Here is a 19,175-nt window from a genome sequence, read left to right as displayed (position 1 = left end):
TAGCACACTGCATATCCGCACTCTATGTGCATAGGAACCCACCTGGAGATCTTGTTTAAAATGCAGATTTTGATTCTGGAGGTCTGGGGTGGGTGCAAGATTCTGCATTTCTAACAAGCTCTTAGGTGATGTCAGTGCTCCGGGTCAGTGGACCAACACTTCCAGTAGCGAGACCTTAGGGTCTGGAAAATACCTGTTTACACTGGCCTCATAGTATTCTACCCTGAAATTCCAATAATCTCTTTACGCCCTGTTATTGGTTACCTCAAGTGTGTGAGATCAATTAGGCAGCTTTGGAACAAGAATAGGGACTAGAACCCAGGAGATATCGTGAGAGGTCACGTAGACCTCCAAACAGCGGGCACCATTTACAGTCAGAACTGTGCTCCACACTAGTCTCAGGGGCCTCCCTCCTCCCATCGCCTAGTCCCGAGTCGGCGTCTAAGGACTCAATTTTCCTGCGGGCGGTTCCCACAAACCCCGCCCCGCCGCCGCCGCCGCCGCCGCCGCCGCCGCGAAATCCCGGAGTAGATTTTGGGAAGGGGCGCGCGAGCGGCGCACTGGGCATGCGCGAGCGCGTCCCGTGCCCGGCAAGTCGAGTGTTCAGGTAGTGCGCCGCGGCGCCGCCTGCAACCTGCAGCTCGCTCGTCGCACTTCGGAGGCTTCGGCTGCCCCTCCGACCCACGTAGGGCCCGGACCCGGGCCTCCTTGTGAACAGCGTGCGGGCTTCGCCCCACGGGTTCACCGGCTGGCTGGGCTTCACGCGCCGAGGCCGCCGCAGTGACCCCGCCCCCGGGCCGAGGATGTGAGGCGGGCCGGGCGTCCCCACACCAGGCCCGGGCGCCGGGAGTGGGCGTCTGGGCAGCGCCGGGCGATGGCCCTGCTGCTGGTGCTCCTCGCCTCCTGGGGCCTGGGGCAGTGAGGGGGCCGGCGGGCGTGGGCCGAGTGGCCGCGGGCGCCATGGAGGGGGTGCTGTACAAGTGGACCAACTATCTGAGCGGTGAGTGGCCGTGCCGGGCCGGGGGTGCGCCGGGGGCCGGTCCTTTGTCTGCGCGGCTGGAGGGCGGTGTCTGGACCCGTCCTAGGGCAGGGGTCACGGCCCTTTCCTGAGGCCAGCGCGGAGCGGGAGTATTTCCCAAAGCAGTTCTCTCATGGGACCGTGTCGCCGTTCAGGACGACATGGCCCTCTCTTGGGGCTGGGGGAGAGCTGTGGCTGCCCTTTCGCTTCAAGGAAGGCTGCAAAGACTGAGATTTGGGGTGACTTGAAAGGCACGGTGCTCTCGATGTCAGCGGGAGGAAGGCGCAGACGCCCCGCCTTGGGGTCCTCTGGGAATCTCTTGAATTTTGGCGAAGGAACCGGACTCCCTTGCCTCGCAGCTAGGTTGGAAGGTTTCAAAAGAATGCCAGCAGTAACCTGGAATTCCACAGGGGAAAGATCCTTTATGAAAGTCCTCAGTGCAAACACTTTCCCTTTGTCACCTTCACAGTCATCTGTGAAGCGTGCACACCAGGGTGTCAGAGTCCCAACTCCACAGTTTCAAAGCTCTGCACAAGGTTTTTTATTTTCTCGTTGAGCATTTCCTTTTGTTTTACAGACTCAGAAATTACCGTTAAATGAATGCAAATATTTGCAACTTTCTTGCCGTGTCTTACAGACTGGCTTTAAAATAGTCCCCGCCCTTTTTTCTAGTTTGTGGAGGTAAAAGCTTCATATCTTGAGAAGGTTGTAACTATTCTACAGCTGTGAAAATTACTCAGAACGATCATTTTTTTCATGTGTGAAACTGGTATTTAATACAAGCCTACTATATGCTGGAAACTGTGCTAGCCACTTTTTTGGAAGTAAACTTTTTATCATAGAAAATGGATTATTAGGTCTTTAAAATTTTAAAGGCAGTGTGTTTGAAAGCAGAAATGTAACCAGTATCCCTTAGAGTGGGTGAGAGACGTTTTCCTTTCTTTTGTGGGATAGTTTTTAAAAGGTTGTAGTATGGTAATGCGCCGGGTGTTTTACGAATGGGTGTGTGTGGGAGGATCAGTTGGCATAGTAACTTCGAGGAGGTCACACAGCACAGCCAAAGGTGCCCCTGTTGGGCGTACCCAGAATCTCTTCCCTTTGCCTAGTATAATTAGCAGTGAGTTCGCCTGTTTATTTTTTTCTGTAATCATTAATAGAGACTAAATTAGAAGAGGTTTTTTTTGTTTGCGTCAAGGACCTTCAGTGATGTCTGCAATTAGGTTAGATGAGAATAACTCAAAGCTAGGCTTTGGTTTGGTGGGTGACAGAGGCTGATCAACACTGCTAACCTAAGGGGAGGAGGCTCGACCTGGCAGTTTTCCTTCTGAGGTCTCAGATGCATATACTTGAGTAAAATTTAGTTGCTGGTCCTTCACTCCTTTCCATTACACACACTTTTTACCTTTTTTTCTTTCATCTTCAACACTCTTCTTTTTTTCCCATTCTTCCCCATCCCCAACTTTTTTTGTTTTGTGGGGTTTTTTTTCCCCTCTTTTCCTTCTCCTTTCTATATAGAAAGTTTAGTCTCTTGATACAGTAACTATTTCCTGGTAGTGAAATGCTTTTGCTGTTGTTGTTGCTGACTGTCCTTGTGTATCCTTCAATAAAGCAGAACTCTCTGGAAGGATCTTTTGGAATCTTTGTCATGTGATTCCTATCTGTTCTGTTGGAAAAGAGTCTATTTTTTTCTTCCCAAAGTAAGAGAAGTTAATGCTGTGAGTGGTGCTAGGGTGGAAACCCTGAAGAAGAGGGCACTGGAGCTATTGCCAGAGACAGCTGTCTCTACATGATGCTGCTTGTTCCCTTAACCCACGTGCCCTGTCCTTGTAGGCATACTGTTCATAGAAGCCCATCACACCACTGGTTATTTTCCAGATATACATAGAATGATGGTTCGGCATATTCTCTCCTTTTAGGAGATAAATTTACTTGGGAGAGAAATGGTAATAGCCCAGGAGGATCACATGCATCCTTGTTTCCTCCACCCTCCACTTTTCTACTTGGTCTTCCGAAATGAGCATGTTGTGTTAGTGACAAGTTACTTTTTCTTTTTCTGAAGTTTGTTTTAAAAAGTAACTTTTTTTTTCTTGTAGGTTTGCACGTAGTAACTTTAAAATACATATAATCCCAATCCAAGTTTTTGTTGATTTTGAATTTTTCTCCAAAGGTAGTATATAACCCATGCCTCTGTTTGTGTGGTTTGTGTATTTGTCATGTGACAGCTTGATATGGGATGCCTTGTGTCGAATTTGAGTGAGGTTAGGATATCAGTTTATCACTTGGTCTTTTGAATCCTTAGGGGATGTTGTTAATTTCATTCACCATCTACTGTGCTTGGCACAGGGGAAGCAATGTTGAACAAAGCCTATGCCCTTCTTGAGCCTACAGTCTGGTGGGGGAAGAAAGATATTTATTGGTTAAGTGGTTAGAACCATGTTTCATTGTGTGTGATTGATTGGGGAGGAGGGAGGGCTGAGAGGCTACTACGGGTTGTTAGAGAAAGCTTCTTTGAAGAAAAATTTAAGCAGAGTCTGAAGGATAAATCAAGCTGTTAATAGTTCGGTGGAGAGGCCAAGGCAGAGGTGTAGTTAGAGGAAGTAAAGAAGAACTTTTCAGGCACAGGGAATGCCAGTGTCAAGGCCCCAAAGCAGAATGGAGATGTGTGAGTTTGAGGAGAGGAAAGAGGACCCATCTGGCTGAGAGCTGAGGAGAATGAGGCTCCAACAAAGATGCAGGGGTGTGCGGGAGGCCAGATATTTCAGGGCCTCATAGGCTGGTTTAAACACTGTGATGTGATTGTGTGTGTGCATGTAGGTACATGCATGCATGCATCTATGAGAGAAGGAGAAATGATGAGATTGTTTAAAAGCTTACTCTGGCTTTAGCGTAGCATAGAACATTTTCTGGTACATCTTTGTGTCTCTCCTGCTGCATTTATTGTACTTCACTAAATACTACGTATTATTATTTTGTGAGCTTCTTTTGCCTCTTGAATTTTAAATTGCTAGGTATTAATTACTGAAAGTTAGAATTCATCAAGCCCTGATAATAGCATCTGAGGTTTACATGAGTGTATTTCTAGAATGCAGAAAGAGGAAAGAAGTCTCTTCCTTTAAATGCTAGGCACATTCAGGTACTCTATCCTCCTTCAATGAAAAATACAAAAAAAAAAAAAGTTTATGCGTATTTTCTTTTACAGTCCGGTTTCATCCTGCCTTTTGGACATTCCGGGATTTAGTGCCAGTACCTTTCTTTAGATGTTAGAAGATTAAACTTGGGATGAAAAGAGAGTAAATTAAAAACATGTTACAGATTCCCACATTGTGTGAGACATACTTCTAAAGAAGCACTGTGTTTGCTATTTGTGTCTTTCAAGACCTAAAAGTTAGTCAAGGAGTGTCATACATGTAGGGCTACACATTAATGCCCTAGAACACTGGTTCAGGAGTCAGAGAGACCTGAAGCCTGGCAAACAGCTCTATTACCGCCAACTGCAGGGTCACTTTAGCATTCTGAGCCTTAGTGTCTTCCTCCGTTTAAAATAATGGGATTTACTAGTTTATAATTGTAAGAACAGTTAAAAATTTATTAGTACTTACAATGTGCCAAGCACTTTTCTAAACATTTTACATGGATTAACTCAGTCTTTGCAGCAGTTTCAAAAAACAGTTGCCTTTATTATGCCCATTTTCCAGATGAAGACACTGAGGTATAGAGACATGGGTTTGCTGAAGGTCACGCAGCCACTTATTAAGTGGCTTCAGAGTCAGTGCTCCATTAGACAATACTTTTAAAGGTCCTTCTTGCTTGATCATTATGTAATTCTAGCTGATTCATAATGTACCTATATTTAAAGTATGTTTGACCTAGAATAGCAGACTATTTCGGGGGTGGGAAGTGGGGAGGAATTCAGGAGTGAAGAAAGCTTTGACTGCCCAATGTTGTGCTTATGTTTTGCCATGAGGAAATTTTCTAACCTTTGCTTTATACTTTGTAGTTTTAGGTCCTTTTCCTGCCCACTCAGCTGATAGGAGGGCTGCTGTCGTGAACTCCAGCCAGCCACAGGCTGCTTGTGCCTCTCCAGCAGGTTAAGGCTCAAGCACATTGCATTACTGCATTCTGAAAATAACAAAAGCCTGCATCATACTGGCCAGATGGTTTGCATTAAGGATGTGCTATAATTTTGTTTCCCCTCAGGTGGAGGAAGGTGACTCTTGCCCTATAAACTAGTGCTGTGTAAACAGTACCAGGAAGACATCTGGAATATGAGGATTCTTGGTTTCACAACCACTGGTCAACCCTTTTTGTTGTTATTAACATTTTGACATCTTTATGGAGATAATTCATAAACCATAAAATTCATCCATTTAAAATGTACAAGTCAATGATTTTAGTATATATAAAAAGTGTAACTATCACCATGATCAGTTTTAGAACATTTTCATTATCCCAGAAAGAAACTCAGTACCCATTAGCAGTCACTCCTACACCTGCCTTTCACTGTTGGCAACCACTAATCTGTCTGCAAGGATTTGCCTCTTCTAGGCATTTTATATAAATGGAATTATATAATTTGTGGTCTTTTGTGGCTGGCTGCTTTTCCATAGCATGGTTTTTTTTGGATAGCATGTATCAGAACTTCATTCCTTTTTATTACCAAATAATATTTCATTGTATGTGTATACCATATTTTGTTTATCCATTTTCAGTTGAAGAACATTTGGATTGGGCTGTTCTTTTTGTTTTTGTTTTTCTTGGTTATTATGAAATAATTCTGCTATGAACACTCATGTACAGGTTTTTGTATAGACATGATTTCATTTCTCTTGGATGTATATAATACCTAGGAGTGTAGTTGCTGGAGTCCTGTGATAACTCTTTACTTAATAATTTGAGAGACTACCAAATAGTTTTCCAAACTGACTGCACCATTTTACATTCTCATCAGTAATCAAAGAAGTTTCCATCTTCACGTTCTCATCAACCTCATTATCTTCTTAGCATAGCTATCCTAGTGGTTGTGAAATGGTATCTCATGGTTTTGATTTATATTTCTCTGACTTAATGATGTTGATTGTCTTTTTATATGCTGATTATCCATTTGTATATCTAGTTTGGAAAAATGTCTTCATTTTTTGCCCATTTGTTTGGGTTATTTTTTCATTATAGAGTTGTAAGAGGTTTTTTTTTTTTTTTTTTTTTTTTTTTTTTTTTTTGAGACAGAGTCTTACTCTGTCACCCAGGCTGGAGTGCAGTGGTGCGATCTCCACTTACCGCAACCTCCGCCTCCCGAGTTCAAGCGATTTTCCTGCCTCAGCCTCCTGAGTACCTAGGACTACAGGTGTGTGCCACCATGCCTGGCTAATTTTTTGTATTTTTAGTAGAGACAGGGTTTTACCATGTTGGCCAGGCTGGTCTGGAACCCCTGACCTCAGGTGATCCACCTGCCTCAGCCTTCCAAAGTGCTGGGATTACAGGTGTGAGCCACTGCGCCCAGCCAAGTGTTCTTTATTCTGTATATAAGTTCCTTGTTAGATAGATGATTTGCAAATACAGTTGACCCACGAACAATGCAGGAGTTGGGGCACCAATCCCCATAGTCAAAAATCTGCATGTAACTTTCGACTCCTCCAAAATCTTAACCAATAGCCTGCAAATAACCAAAAGCGTTATGACCAAAAGCCTTATGAATAACTTTAACAACACATATGTTATATGTCATATGTATCGTATACTGCATCCCTACAATAAAGTAAGCTAAAGAAAGGGTTATGAAGAAAATTATAAGGAAGAGAAAATACATTTACTATTCATTAAGTGGAAGTGGATCATCGTAAAGGTCTTCATCCTTGCTGTCTTCACATTGAGGAGGCAGAGGAAGAGGAGGGGTTGGTTTTGCTATCTCAGGGTAGCAGAAGTGGAAGAAAATCCACATGTGCACCCTTGAAATTCAAACCCATGGTATTCAAGGATCAACTGTATTTTATTTTCTGTAGGTTGTCTTTTTCATTTTCTTCCTGGTATTATTTGCAACACAAAAGTTTTAAATTTTGATGTAGTCTGATTTATCAATTTTTTATTTTATTGTTTGTTTTTGGTGTTAGATTATCTTAGGAAACCGTTGCCAAACCCAAGGTCATGAAGATTTACTCTTAAGGTTTTAAAAATAGTTTTTAGTGCTTACATTTAATTCTCTTCCGTTTTGAATTAATTTTTGTGTACAATATGAGGTAAGGGTACAACTTTTTTTTTTCACATAGACATTCAATACTCAACTCTTTACCATGTAATTTATGGTTTCAGTGATAAAGTCACAAGCCAGCATTGCACCAATGCTTAAGTGTAAAAGGTTGGAGTCAGAGAGCCCTGAGTTTGAACCTTTGCCCCACTACTTAGTGCTAATACCTTGAGCAAGTTACTTAATCTTCCTGAGTCTCAGTTTTAAAATTACAGCAATAATAATAGCCGTACCTAGGTTTGTTAAGACTATGTAATGGATATTTAGCTTACTGTTAGCAGTTTCTGGGTCGTGTCCATTAGTGTCAGACACTCTGCAGACATGCTCCATTGTGTACCACACAGGTTCATAGTTCACTTTAAGGGTAGGTTAATTAGATCACTGTTTTGATTAATGATGCCCAGAAAATTTAGTCTCTGTGTATTCAGCTTTCTATTTGCAAATTGTGGTTCCTCATGGATTCTTTTTCATATAATTATTGGCCATTGCTGTCTCTTCCATTGTGAAGTGTCTGTTCAAATCTTTAACCCATTTTTAAAAGTTAATTGTTTTTCTTTTTGTTATTGAGTTGTGAGAGCTCTTTACATATTCTTATTTATTTATTTATTTATTTTGAGATGGAATGTTGCTCTGTTGCCCAGGCTGGAGTGCAGTGGCGCAATCTCGGCTCACTGCAACCTTCCCCTCCCGGGTTCAAGCAATTCTTCTGCCTCAGCTTTCCAAGTAGTTGGGATTACAGGCGCCTGCCACCAAGCCCGCCTAATTTTTTTTTGTATTTTTAGTAGAGATGAGGTTTCACCATGTTGGCCAGGCTGGTCTTGAACTCCTGACCTCGTGATCTACCCTTCTCGGCCTCCCAAAGTGCTGGGATTACAGGCATGAGCCACCTTGCCCAGCCATATATTCTTAATTAAAATTCCATTGTAGACCGGGCATGGTGGCTCACACCTGTAATGCCAACACTTTGGGAGGCTGATGGCAGATTGCTTGAGGCCAGGAGTTTGAGATCAGCCTGGCCAACATGGTGAAGCCCCGTCTCTACTAAAAATACAAAAATTAGCTGGGCGTGGTGGCACACGCCTGTAATCCCAGCTACTTGGGAGGCTGAGGCACCAGAATCGTTTGAACCCAGAAGGTGGAGGTTGCAGTGAGCTAAGAGGTTGCAGTGAGCCAAGATCACACCTGTGTTCCAGCCTGGGCAACAGAACTAGACTCTGTTGCAAATAGATAGATAGATAGAGTGAGACTCTGCCTCAGATGGATAGATGGGTGACAGAGCAAGACTGTAGCAAATAGATAGTGTAAGACTCTCAGGTAGATAGGATAGGATAGGATAGGATAGGATAGGATAGGATAGGATAGGATAGGATAAGATAGATAGATAGATAGATAGATAGATAGATAGATAGATAGATAGATAGATAGATTAGATAGAGAAATAATGCCCAGAGGAATTAAGTGGTGTCCTCAAGATGACATACCTGGATGTTATGAGTCTGAACTTAAACCATGGTTTCCTCACTCCGTTGTCTTGAGTTAAGGTGCTGGTAGGACATATGAGAAGCACTGTGCAGAACAAATAAATATTTAGTTTGGTAGCTCAAAGCTCACAGGGGAGGTGACCTACATCTTCTAGCAGAAGGTTTTAAAGAGAATTTGATATAATCTATTGTAATTATAGTCTTCTCACCATCTACATGGTAGACTCTCCACTAGTCTGTCACTCCTTGAGGCTGGGATCTTTTCTCTAAATCTCCAAACCTGACAAGTTACAACTGCTCAGAAAATGCTTTGTGAATTAATTAATGGTAAATTAAGAAGCCTATAATTTAGCTAATGCTTGGTTAACTTTTACAATGAGGAGTGTTTCTTCTTTCTTCCTTCCTCCCTAGCTACAACAGAACTCTTACTGAGTTCTTACTGACCTGGCAGAGGAACCCGAGGCTTTGCTGTCCACATCCCTGTCTGAAACTCCCCTAGAGAAGCTGAGTGGGGGAGGGCTCTAGTGGGATGAGGTGTGGCTGAGCGCTCAGGTTGCACGTTGGAAAACACCAAGGCTATGGAGGTCAAGGGTAGTAAATGAATAGCTCTGCTTTGCTTCAATTTAAAATGGTAGATTATTTCACTATTAAAATATCTATATAGCATACATAATATATGATATGATAATACATATGGGTTATGAACATAGAAACCATAATTTATAATGAATAAATTGTCTTGACTCAACATTTCGGATTGTCAGTCCTGTCAAGACATTTAATTTCACTTTTTTTTCTTGGCATTAGTTACTTTCTCTGTTTTGATTTAAAAACAGTTGTTTGGAAACAGGGTCTTGCTATGTGGCCCAAGCTGGTCTTGAACTCCTGGCCTCAACTGATCTTTCTGCCCCATGAGCCACTGTACCTGGCGGTTACTATCTCTTGAATCAGATTCTGGGAAAGATGGGAGTTTTCTGTTACTTTGTATTAGGATAAGTTTTGAAAGCTGAGAGAGACTTCTAGGCATCATCTAAGCTCCAGCTGAAATTTCATAGAAAAGGAAACTAAAGTTGAAAGAAGTTAAGGGACTTAACCTTTTCTTTCTCCCATTCTGTTCCCCCTTTATTATGGTCACTAATTTTTCCTCTTATTGTTAATGAAAAAGCACCTTTCCTTCACTTTTTTTCTTTACTTTTGGCAAACTTTTGTAGAAAGAGTTTAAATAGTCCCTTTTCATTTTTTTTTCTGTATTTCTACACAACAGTAGTTCTTATGGATTTCTTTTTTTTTTAAATCTTCAACTTTAAGTTCAGGGGTACATGTGCAGGTTTGTTACATAGATAAATGTGTGCCATGGTCGTTTGCTGTACAGATCATCCCATCACCTAGGTATTAAGCCCAGCATTCATTAATTTTTCCTGATCCTCTCCCTCCCCCAACACCCTCTTAAGAATTTTAAAAATTCACAATATGTTAAATTTTTAATTGTTTTTCCTGTTAAATAGTAAGATTATGAACTTCTGCTTTCCCAGAACACCTTAATTTTTAAGGCAGAAGTTCTGAAGGAACTGTGGCGGACTTAAAGGCGGAATGATATGCTCTAGCATGAGGCTAACCAGTAGGCATTCTACTAGTTGTTTATTTAAGAGTCATTATTGGGCCAAGATGTAATAAGCCCATTTGTAATGATTACAATAAAAAACTGAACAAAATACAACAGTAGAATATTGCATTTTTTTCAAATGCACATGGAACATTCACCAAGATAGACCATATTCTGAGCTATAATAGAAACCTTGCCAAAACTTGTCAAAAGAATGTTCTATGTCTTTAATGGAAGTAAACTACAGATTAATAACAGATGTAGAGAATCCCCTGAAATATTAGGAAATTAAACAGTACCCTTCAAAGTAGCCCGTGGGTCAAAGAGAAGGTCTCCAAGAAAATTGGGAAATATTTTGAACTTAAAATGAAAGCACAACAGTGGTTGGCCAAGGGTAAAGGGAGAGGGGAAGGCTTGATCGGAAAGGAGTAATACAAGGGAATTTTGGGGACAATTTTGGTAGAATGGAATTTTCTGTATCTTGATTATTGCAGTGGTTATTGAAGGGCTATGCATTTATCAAAACTCAGAATTGTTCGCCAAATAATGAATTTTATGTAATTTTTAAAACTTTTAAGTGTCTATTTGAATGGCGTACAGTTTTTCATAGTGATATGTTTGGATGAGCCACTTGTCACAAGGCTGCTGAAAGAAAAATGAAGGGAGGCTACAGTACTTTCTAGTCAGAAGTGGGTATGACTCACAAGTAATTACTTTTGGTTTAGATCTTTAAGGGAATAGGAACGTCTCCATTTAGAAATTTTGACTTAAAAATGGTGATTGCTGTTGGGAAATTAAAAAAAAGAAATTTCAGTGTAAAAGTAACATGAGGTATGCCAGTTTAGATCCAAATATAAGTGCATTTTTTGAAGAAAATTATGCTCATTGAAAACATGTATTGTTCAACATTAATTGAACTGAAAAGCCTTTTGGCTAAGATTTTTTTAAAAGTAAATTTTACACAGTTGTTTGTCCATTAAGTGTAGAAAGGCATTTGCACTATGTGAGAAAAGAATAAGCTGGTAGCAGTTTTGGAATAGTGATTTTTAAATCTTTAATTTCTTTGAACAATGTTTTGTAGTTTTCAGTGTTTTACACTTATTTTTAAAAATTTATTCTTGGCCGGGTGCGATGGCTCACGCCTATAATCCTAGCACTGTGGGAGGCCAAGGTGGGTGGATCACCTGAGGTCGGGAGTTCGAGACCAGCCTGGCCAACGTGGTGAAAGCCCGTCTCTACTAAAAATACAAAAAGTAGCCAAGGGTGGTGGCGGTTGCCTGTAATCCCAGCTACTCGGGAGGCTAAGGAAGGAGAATCGCTTGAACTCGGGAGGCGGAGGTGGCAGTGAGCCGAGGTCGCGCCATTGACTCCAGCCTGGGCAACAAGAGTGAAACTCTGTCTCAAAGTAAACTAAACTAAAATAAAATAAGATTTATTCTTAAGTAGTTTATTCTTTTTGATGTTATCGTAAATGGATTTGTTTTCTAACTTTCATTTTCAGATTGTTCATTGCAACTGTACAGAAATACAATTTTAATTGTATGTCAGTCTTGTATCCTATTACCTTGCTAAACTCATTTATTCTAATAGTTTTCTTTAGTGGCTTCCTTGCGTTTTGTTTTTGTTTAAATATATAAGAGCATGTCTGTGAGTAGAGCTAGGTTTGCTTCTTTCTTTCCAATCTAGATGTCTTTTATTTCACTTATTGACTAATTGCCCTGGCTAGAACCTTTAGTACAATGTTGACTAGAAGTGGTAAAAGCAAACATCTTGTTTTGTTTCCAATCTTTGAGGGGAAGCATCCTGTTTTTCACCTTATACACATTAACTATGGATTTTTTGTAGATGCCTTTATCAGATTGAAGAAGTTCTCTTCTAAGTTTGTTAGGTGTTTTTATTATGAAAGGGTGTTAGATTTTTGTGAAGTGCTTTTTGTACGTTTAGTGAGATGATCATGTGATAGTTTAGAGCTTTTGTGTTTGCAGAAAGACCCAGTTCACACAGGCTTAAAGTAAAAAGGGATATTTGTTGGTTCATTTAATGGGGTGTCTTACCTTCGGGAATGATGTGGGCTGATCAGGGGGCTCAAACAATGTCATCCAGATTTTCTTCCTTCTCCTTCTGTCCCTCAAATCCTTCCAGTTCTGTTTCCCTTTGTGTGTGAATCATGTTTAGGTCCCATGTGATGGCAAACTGCTGCAGGCAGCTGCAGGCTACCATTCTTAAGACCAAAGAAAAAAGAAACGGTCCCCATTTCTTTATGCCTTTCCCCAGTCCCAGCAAAAGTCCCAGAATTGTCTCCGATTGGGCCACTTGCCCATTCTGGAATTATCATGGAGGATGGGGGATGCGAAGCTTCATTTAGGCCTAAATCACATACCCATCCTGGAGCTGGTCACCCCCACCCAAACCTCATGGATGGAGTGTGGAGAAGGGACTTTTCATCAGTGGAAAAGTACTAGGTAAATGCTGGATTGCCAAAAATAAATGTCAAGTATCCTTTCTGTAGTGAAACAATCCAGGATAATACAAAGTGTATGAAATTGGTGTTTAAATACTCTTTTTTTACCCCCTACCCCATCCCTGGCAATGATAGCTAATACGAGCTAAAACTCTTCCCTGCTCATTGAAGTTTCATGTCTAATCCTTCCAAGCAGGGAATTTGGGTGATACCACATTGCATCTCTAATACAGGATGGCATAAAAGAGGGTGGAGATTGGATAGGAAGATAGTCTAGTGGTCATCTAAGGGAGCAGGGAGTAGTACAGACCAACAGTTTTCATCTGCCCTTTAGTTACCTTGACTGATCATTTCTGAGATAACTGCAGATTAATTTAAAATAGAAACTGGATTAATGGTGTCTTTTTCATCCATGCCTCTTTTCTCTACAATTCATCATTCCTGGGCTGTATCCCAGTTTCCCAGCACTGGACATTATGAAAGAGCAGTGTGTCCTAACACTAATCTGAACTCTCTCCATCACTCTGCCTTTAAATTTTGTCTAATAGGAATGAGATTTCTCTGATCTCTTAGTGTGCCTTTTGAAACTGCAAGAATTTTGTGCTTATAAGAAAAGTTTTTCTTGGTCACAGTTTGTGTAGTTACAAAGGACAGAATACAATTGCCATATATTGAACATCCCTTGTATAATTATAACCTCCCCTAGATAAATACAGAACCTGTTATAAGGAAGGTAATGTTTCATTTGCTATTATAATTTACCAGCTACTTTTTTTTTTTTTTTTTTGAGACAAGATCTCACTGTGTCACCTAGGCTGGAGTGCAGTGGCGTGATCATAGGTCACTGTAGTCTCGAACTCCTAGGCTCAAGCAGTCCTCCTGCCTCAGGTGTATCACCTTGCCCAGCTAATTTTTAAAATTTTTTGTAGAGACAGGGTCTCACTATGTTGACTAGGCTGGTTCTGAACTCCCAGCCTCAAGCAATCGTCCTGCCTCAATCTTCTAAAGTGCTGGGATTACAGGAGTGAACCACGGAGCCCAGCCTTCAAGCTGCTTTCAAAATTTACTGCAGCTGTGCTTTGGGTGGGGTTGAGAGCTGCTCTTCAACATTTTTCAGGTTCTTGTAAGATAAAAGTAGTTTAGTACTTTTTTTCAATTTTAGGACACTTTTTTTTTCACATTTCAACAACTCTGAAATCAAGAAGCATCTTAGAACCTGTGCTGTGTTATTATTTAATTGGTAGAGTTTTTTTCTTTCTTGTGTCATGTAAAATAATGGTGTGTCTTAAAATTGATGATGTGATGGTTTATTCTGGTTGGATCTGTAAGGATGTTGTGGGGGCGATTAACATTTGAATCAATAGACATTATAAAGTAAATTGCCCTTCCTAATGTGGATGAGCCTTATCCAATCAGTTAAAGACTTGAAGAGAACAAAAAGACTGAGTAACAGAGAATTCCTCCTGTGACTGCCTTGAGCTGAGACATTGACCTTTTCTAGCTTTCATTGTTTCTTCTTGGGTCTTGAGCCTGCTGGCATGGAACTTAACAGTGAGCTCTCCTGGCTTGCTGATTGCAGATCTTGGGACTTCTCAGTCTCTAGTCACGTAAGCCAGTTACTTACAATTTCATTACATGCACACATACCCACCCACACACCCTTATAATATCTTTACACACACACCCTGACACCCTACTGGTTCTTTTTCTCTGGATAACACTGACAAATACAGATGGGTCCTAAATTTGTTAAAATATTGAGGCTGTTCTAAATGCCTTTTACACAAAAGTCATGGTGGATTTGGGGAGTATTCACACCAACCAGCATCATGGGAGTTGAGCTGTTCACATCAGCCAGCGTCATGGGAGTGAAAAGATGCTATTGTTCTATACCAGGACAGCTTTCTGGGAGTGGGGAGCCAAGGTTTGGGAGCTTTTGTGCCTCAAGGGGCAGTATAGAAAGAGTTTTCTTCCCAGCTCTGTTGTGTACTTCCTTTGTGACCCTAATTAGGTCACTTAATTTACCTGGGATTGGTGTCCTTATCTACAAAATGTGCTGGTTGGACTGTGTGATTTCAAAGACCTCTTCCTTTTCTCAGGTTCTCAGACATTGACTCTTCTGTTTCAGTGAGAGGAGGTGGCCTAAGATGTAAATAAACACTTTTGCAAAGGGCTGAAACATCACCAATAATGTCTGACTCCTGGAGCACTGATTCTCTGCCCAGCAAGATCCAGTCTGAGGATTGATTTGGTTTTCCAAGTTGTAATGTTTGTACAGGAGTGGTGGCCTTCACAGTTGAATTTTTGTAGAATTTGAAGCCAAGGTCTAGAAGCATCACCTTTTTTGTTTGTTTGTTTGTGACAAGGTCTCACTCTCACTCAGATTGGAGTGCAGTGGCACAGTCATGGCTCACTGCAGCCTCGACCTTCCAGGCTCAAGCAGTCCTCCCACCTGAACCTTCTGCTGGGACCACAGGTGTATGCCACCACTGTCGGCTAATTTTTGTATTTTTATTAGAGATGGGTTTCGCCATTGTTGCCCGGGCTAGTCTGGAACTCCTGGCCTCAAGTGATCCACCCACCTTGGCCTCCCAAAGTGTTATTATTATAGCTGTGAGCCACCGTGCCCTGCCAGCATTACCTTCTGAAATAAAAATTTACAAGTTCATCCCAAGACGTTTGCCAGCCAGGAACTGATTTGTGCTAGTGTAGAGATAAGGCCTAAGGGTTCCTGACCTGCAATAAAGGGTCTAGGTCTCTGGGAAGGAAGTCCTCCATATAAAATATAATAAGAGCAAAAGCCATAGTTTAAGAAAAGATTACTTATCTTTGGTGAGAAGATAAGTTCAGATATTATGGGAGAGTGGATGCTGAGAATTAGTGTTTATTTAGTTTTATTTAAGTAAGAAATATGGTACCTGGCAGTCCTGAGTATTGCGCTTTCTGGAAAAGCAGACCCTGATTAAGTAAATGATGAGCAAAATATGTTGCCTACCTACCCAACTCCTTCACATAGATTTAGTGCTGACTATTCAGGCTTCTGATTACAGTGTAGTTCCTTGTTCCATAATCTTGGGCTGGGGGTGCTCCAGGAAGTGCAGTAGCCTCCTATTAAAACGTAATAAAGTGATGCCGTTGGCATCCTACCCACTTGGTTTGTGTGAATCAAACCCCAAGGGCCCATCAGATGTCTGTAGCTGAGCAGCCCTTGGGGCTCTGCCTTCTCTCTGGCTTCCTCAGCCATGGCAGTCCCATGAGAGAAATGTATCCCTAAAGGGCTATGGCATTTCAGAGAAAGAAAAGAACTGCATCTGACTGAGGAGGACTGAGAAAACAAGGTTTACGCAGAGATAGTCAGGGATGATTTTTTCTTTTCTTTTTTTTTTTGAGACGGATTCTCAAAAAAGATCTTGGTTCACTGCAACCTTTGCCTCCCGGGTTCAAGCGATTCTCCTGCCTCAGCCTCCCAAATAGCTGGGATTACAGGCACTTGCTGCTACGCCCAGCCAATTTTTGTGTTTTTAGTAGAGATGGAGTTTCACCATGTTGGCCAGGATGGTCTCCATCTCCTGACCCCATGATCCACCCACCTCGACCTCCCAAAGTGCTGGGATTACAGGCGTGAGCCACCGCGTCTGGCCAGGATGACATTTTATGAAGAGATCAAGTTGGAGCAAAAGTTCAGAGACAGAAATACAGCAAATAAGTGGTTTGACTAGAAAATAGGGTATGTGAGAGGACTAGATAAGATGCATATTTCTGCTACACATGGTTTGTCTCCTGAAATTCTCCAATATTGAAGTGAATGTAGTTAAGCCTTGAATGTTTTAAGATTACCTCATTTCAATGGATCAATCCTAAAGAATAAGTCAAACAACGTTACCTTTTCCTAAGGGTCATAGGATTCCTAGACAGGCTTCTTAGTTGGCACTCTGTATGACATTTGTTGAAAGGACCTTGTCATCTTTGTTGCCTTATTTCTAAGTTTTGGATAATTTTTCTTAGAAGAGAGGAAGGCAAGCATGTGATAACAGTAATGTTCAGGACATCCTAATTATTCGTCTTAGAAAAAGTAAAAATCACAGACTACTGGTACTGTATTAGGAAAGAAATAGAATACACATCTTATTTATTTCTGTAAATCCTGTTACCTAGAGAGTCGTCGTCAGTGTACTTGTTGCTTATCCTTCCAGACTTCTGTAATCATGTGACTAAAAAATGTATACCTCTTTGGGCATTTTTAATTTTACAAAAATGGGATAAAACATACAGGTCTTTCTAACTTGATTCTTTCTCTCAGAATATCCTTGGCAATGTAAAGCTCCTTGGAGCTAACCCAGTATCCTATGTTAGGCTCTATTTCTGTATTTTGGGAGGTAGTTCATACACAGGCAGTAATTGCAATGATGCTCTTGCTTTTGTTTTCAGGTTGGCAGCCTCGATGGTTCCTTCTCTGTGGGGGAATATTGTCCTATTATGATTCTCCTGAAGATGCCTGGAAAGGTTGCAAAGGGAGCATACAAATGGCAGTCTGTGAAATTCAAGGTGAGAAATCAAGCAACTTGCAAGTTTTATTTTTCTTTCTGTTTTCCCTCAAAAACAAAAAAGCCCCTGGCCCCTGCATACCTTTCTCTGCTGCTCCCATAGTACAGACCAAGGGACATAGTGTTATGTGTCTAAAGAAAGCCTTGCAAATACAATCCAAAACTGTAGCCAGCTTTTATAAGGAGATTGGCTAAGAGGTGGTCAAAATAAATGAGAGCAACGTGCTTCACTACTCAACTAGCACTCATTCCTTAGTGACCTGCTTACCTGGGACCAGTGGCTATTAGCAAAACTTAAAGTCTTTACTGCAGCATCAAACACTTTTGTGTTTAAATCAGGATGGACACACACACACCCTCCACCAAAACAAAACAAAACAAGCAAAAACCTAACAGACTTTCAAATAGTCTTCTTGTTTTTGTCTTGAGACATGCTGAGAAGGTGTGGCTCAAAAGAAAAACAGATTAAATGGGAATTTAGGTAGTGGATGTGGGTGAAAGACTTTGGTTTGCTTGTTTCTTCTCCTAAAGGCCTCTGAGAAAATTCTCACACTTTTGGTCTGACTTTTCAAGGGAAGTAGAAGATGGAAAAGATTGTATTTTTGATTGTTTCCCAATAAATCCAAGGAGATAAAAAATACCCGTGTTTCTTGGCCTCAGAGCAGCCTACTTAACACACACACCCACTGAAAGAGAGATTCCTTCTCTATTCTGATAAGAGATCAGTTTAACTGAAAAGTTAAATTGGGTGATTCTTGTTTGGGCCAAAGTCTTTGTGATGCCTTGGAGGCAATTGCAAGGTTTTCCCTCTTGATTAACAGAGACGTCTAAGATGAGATAAGTAAACAGAACTTTGTGTGAATTAGGAGAGGTAATGAGGACTGGCATCCTCTTTGGGAAGAAGCCTTCAATGACTGCCATCTGTTAAGCTCAAGAAGTTGGGTGGGGTGGAGGCTACCCAGACAGGGCTCTTCTGAGTCTCTGATCGCCCTCTGTCTTGCTCCCAGTTCATTCTGTAGATAATACACGCATGGACTTGATAATCCCCGGGGAACAGTATTTCTACCTGAAGGCCAGAAGTGTGGCTGAAAGACAGCGGTGGCTGGTAGCCCTGGGATCAGCCAAGGCTTGCCTGACTGACAGTAGGACCCAGAAGGAGAAAGGCAAGTATTGATTGTCCTTTGCTGTAGAAACCTTGGGAATCACCCACTGGCATCTCTGATTTCCCTTATTTGTTATCTTGCTTCTGACCATCTAGCCAGCTTTTTGTGTCATGCAAATGCTACGTATCTTAGTATAATTTAAGCCAGGGTCCATATCTAACTCTTCTTTCTTGGCATAGCATAGTGCAAAGAATGCAGGCTTTGGAGCCAAACACAGCTGGGTATACATAATGGCTTTGCAGTTTATTGACTGTATAACCTTGGCATCGGTCACTTAACCTTTCTTACTCTTAGTTTCTTCATCTTTTAAAAAGAGGTAATAGATCCTACCTTAGGAGGATTACCATGAGAATTAGTGATGATAAAATGGTGGAGTATCCAGTCTGTGGCCAAACTTGACCTTTGGTGAAGAGTAGTTGAGCCAGATAAGCCTTGGATCAGGGTGTTTTCTGTAGCAACACCCTGCTCCTCCTTCCTTTTTTTCTGGGGTGGGATGGATGTTTAATTGTCAGGTTCCTGTTGCTTAATGCTCATTCACTGGACATTGTTAAGTTCTCCAGAGAACCGTGGCCCAGCTTTCTCTTTGGACTGGGGCAAGAATACCAGGGCTTACTGCCTGGGTCCTAGTTGCTACCCCTAGTCCCTGCCCCATGGCCCTAAATGTACC

The 19,175-nt window shown here is 41.5% G+C and overlaps 1 protein-coding gene across 4 annotated transcripts in view; it reads left to right on the top strand.

The window, feature by feature from the left end:
* Positions 1–560: 560 nt before the first annotated feature.
* PLEKHA8 (pleckstrin homology domain containing A8) overlaps positions 561–19,175 on the top strand; it is a 92,479-nt gene continuing 73,864 nt past the window's right edge. For 2 of the 4 annotated variants that reach the window (XM_003270477.3, XM_030797034.1), the window contains exons 1-3: positions 561–1,000; positions 17,230–17,346; positions 18,353–18,508. In XM_003270477.3, coding sequence (XP_003270525.1) covers positions 961–1,000; positions 17,230–17,346; positions 18,353–18,508 — 313 coding nt within the window. In that variant the 5' untranslated portion in view covers positions 561–960. Of the gene's footprint in view, positions 1,001–17,229; positions 17,347–18,352; positions 18,509–19,175 lie in introns of those variants that run through there. The other 2 variants (XM_003270476.4, XM_030797033.1) reach the window with 2 other exon arrangements.

The sequence above is a fragment of the Nomascus leucogenys genome, chromosome 17 (assembly GCF_006542625.1).
Source record: "Nomascus leucogenys isolate Asia chromosome 17, Asia_NLE_v1, whole genome shotgun sequence".
Classification (NCBI taxonomy): domain Eukaryota; kingdom Metazoa; phylum Chordata; class Mammalia; order Primates; family Hylobatidae; genus Nomascus; species Nomascus leucogenys.
Note: the sequence above shows the minus strand (reverse complement) of the source record. Positions and strands in the feature narration are given on the sequence as shown.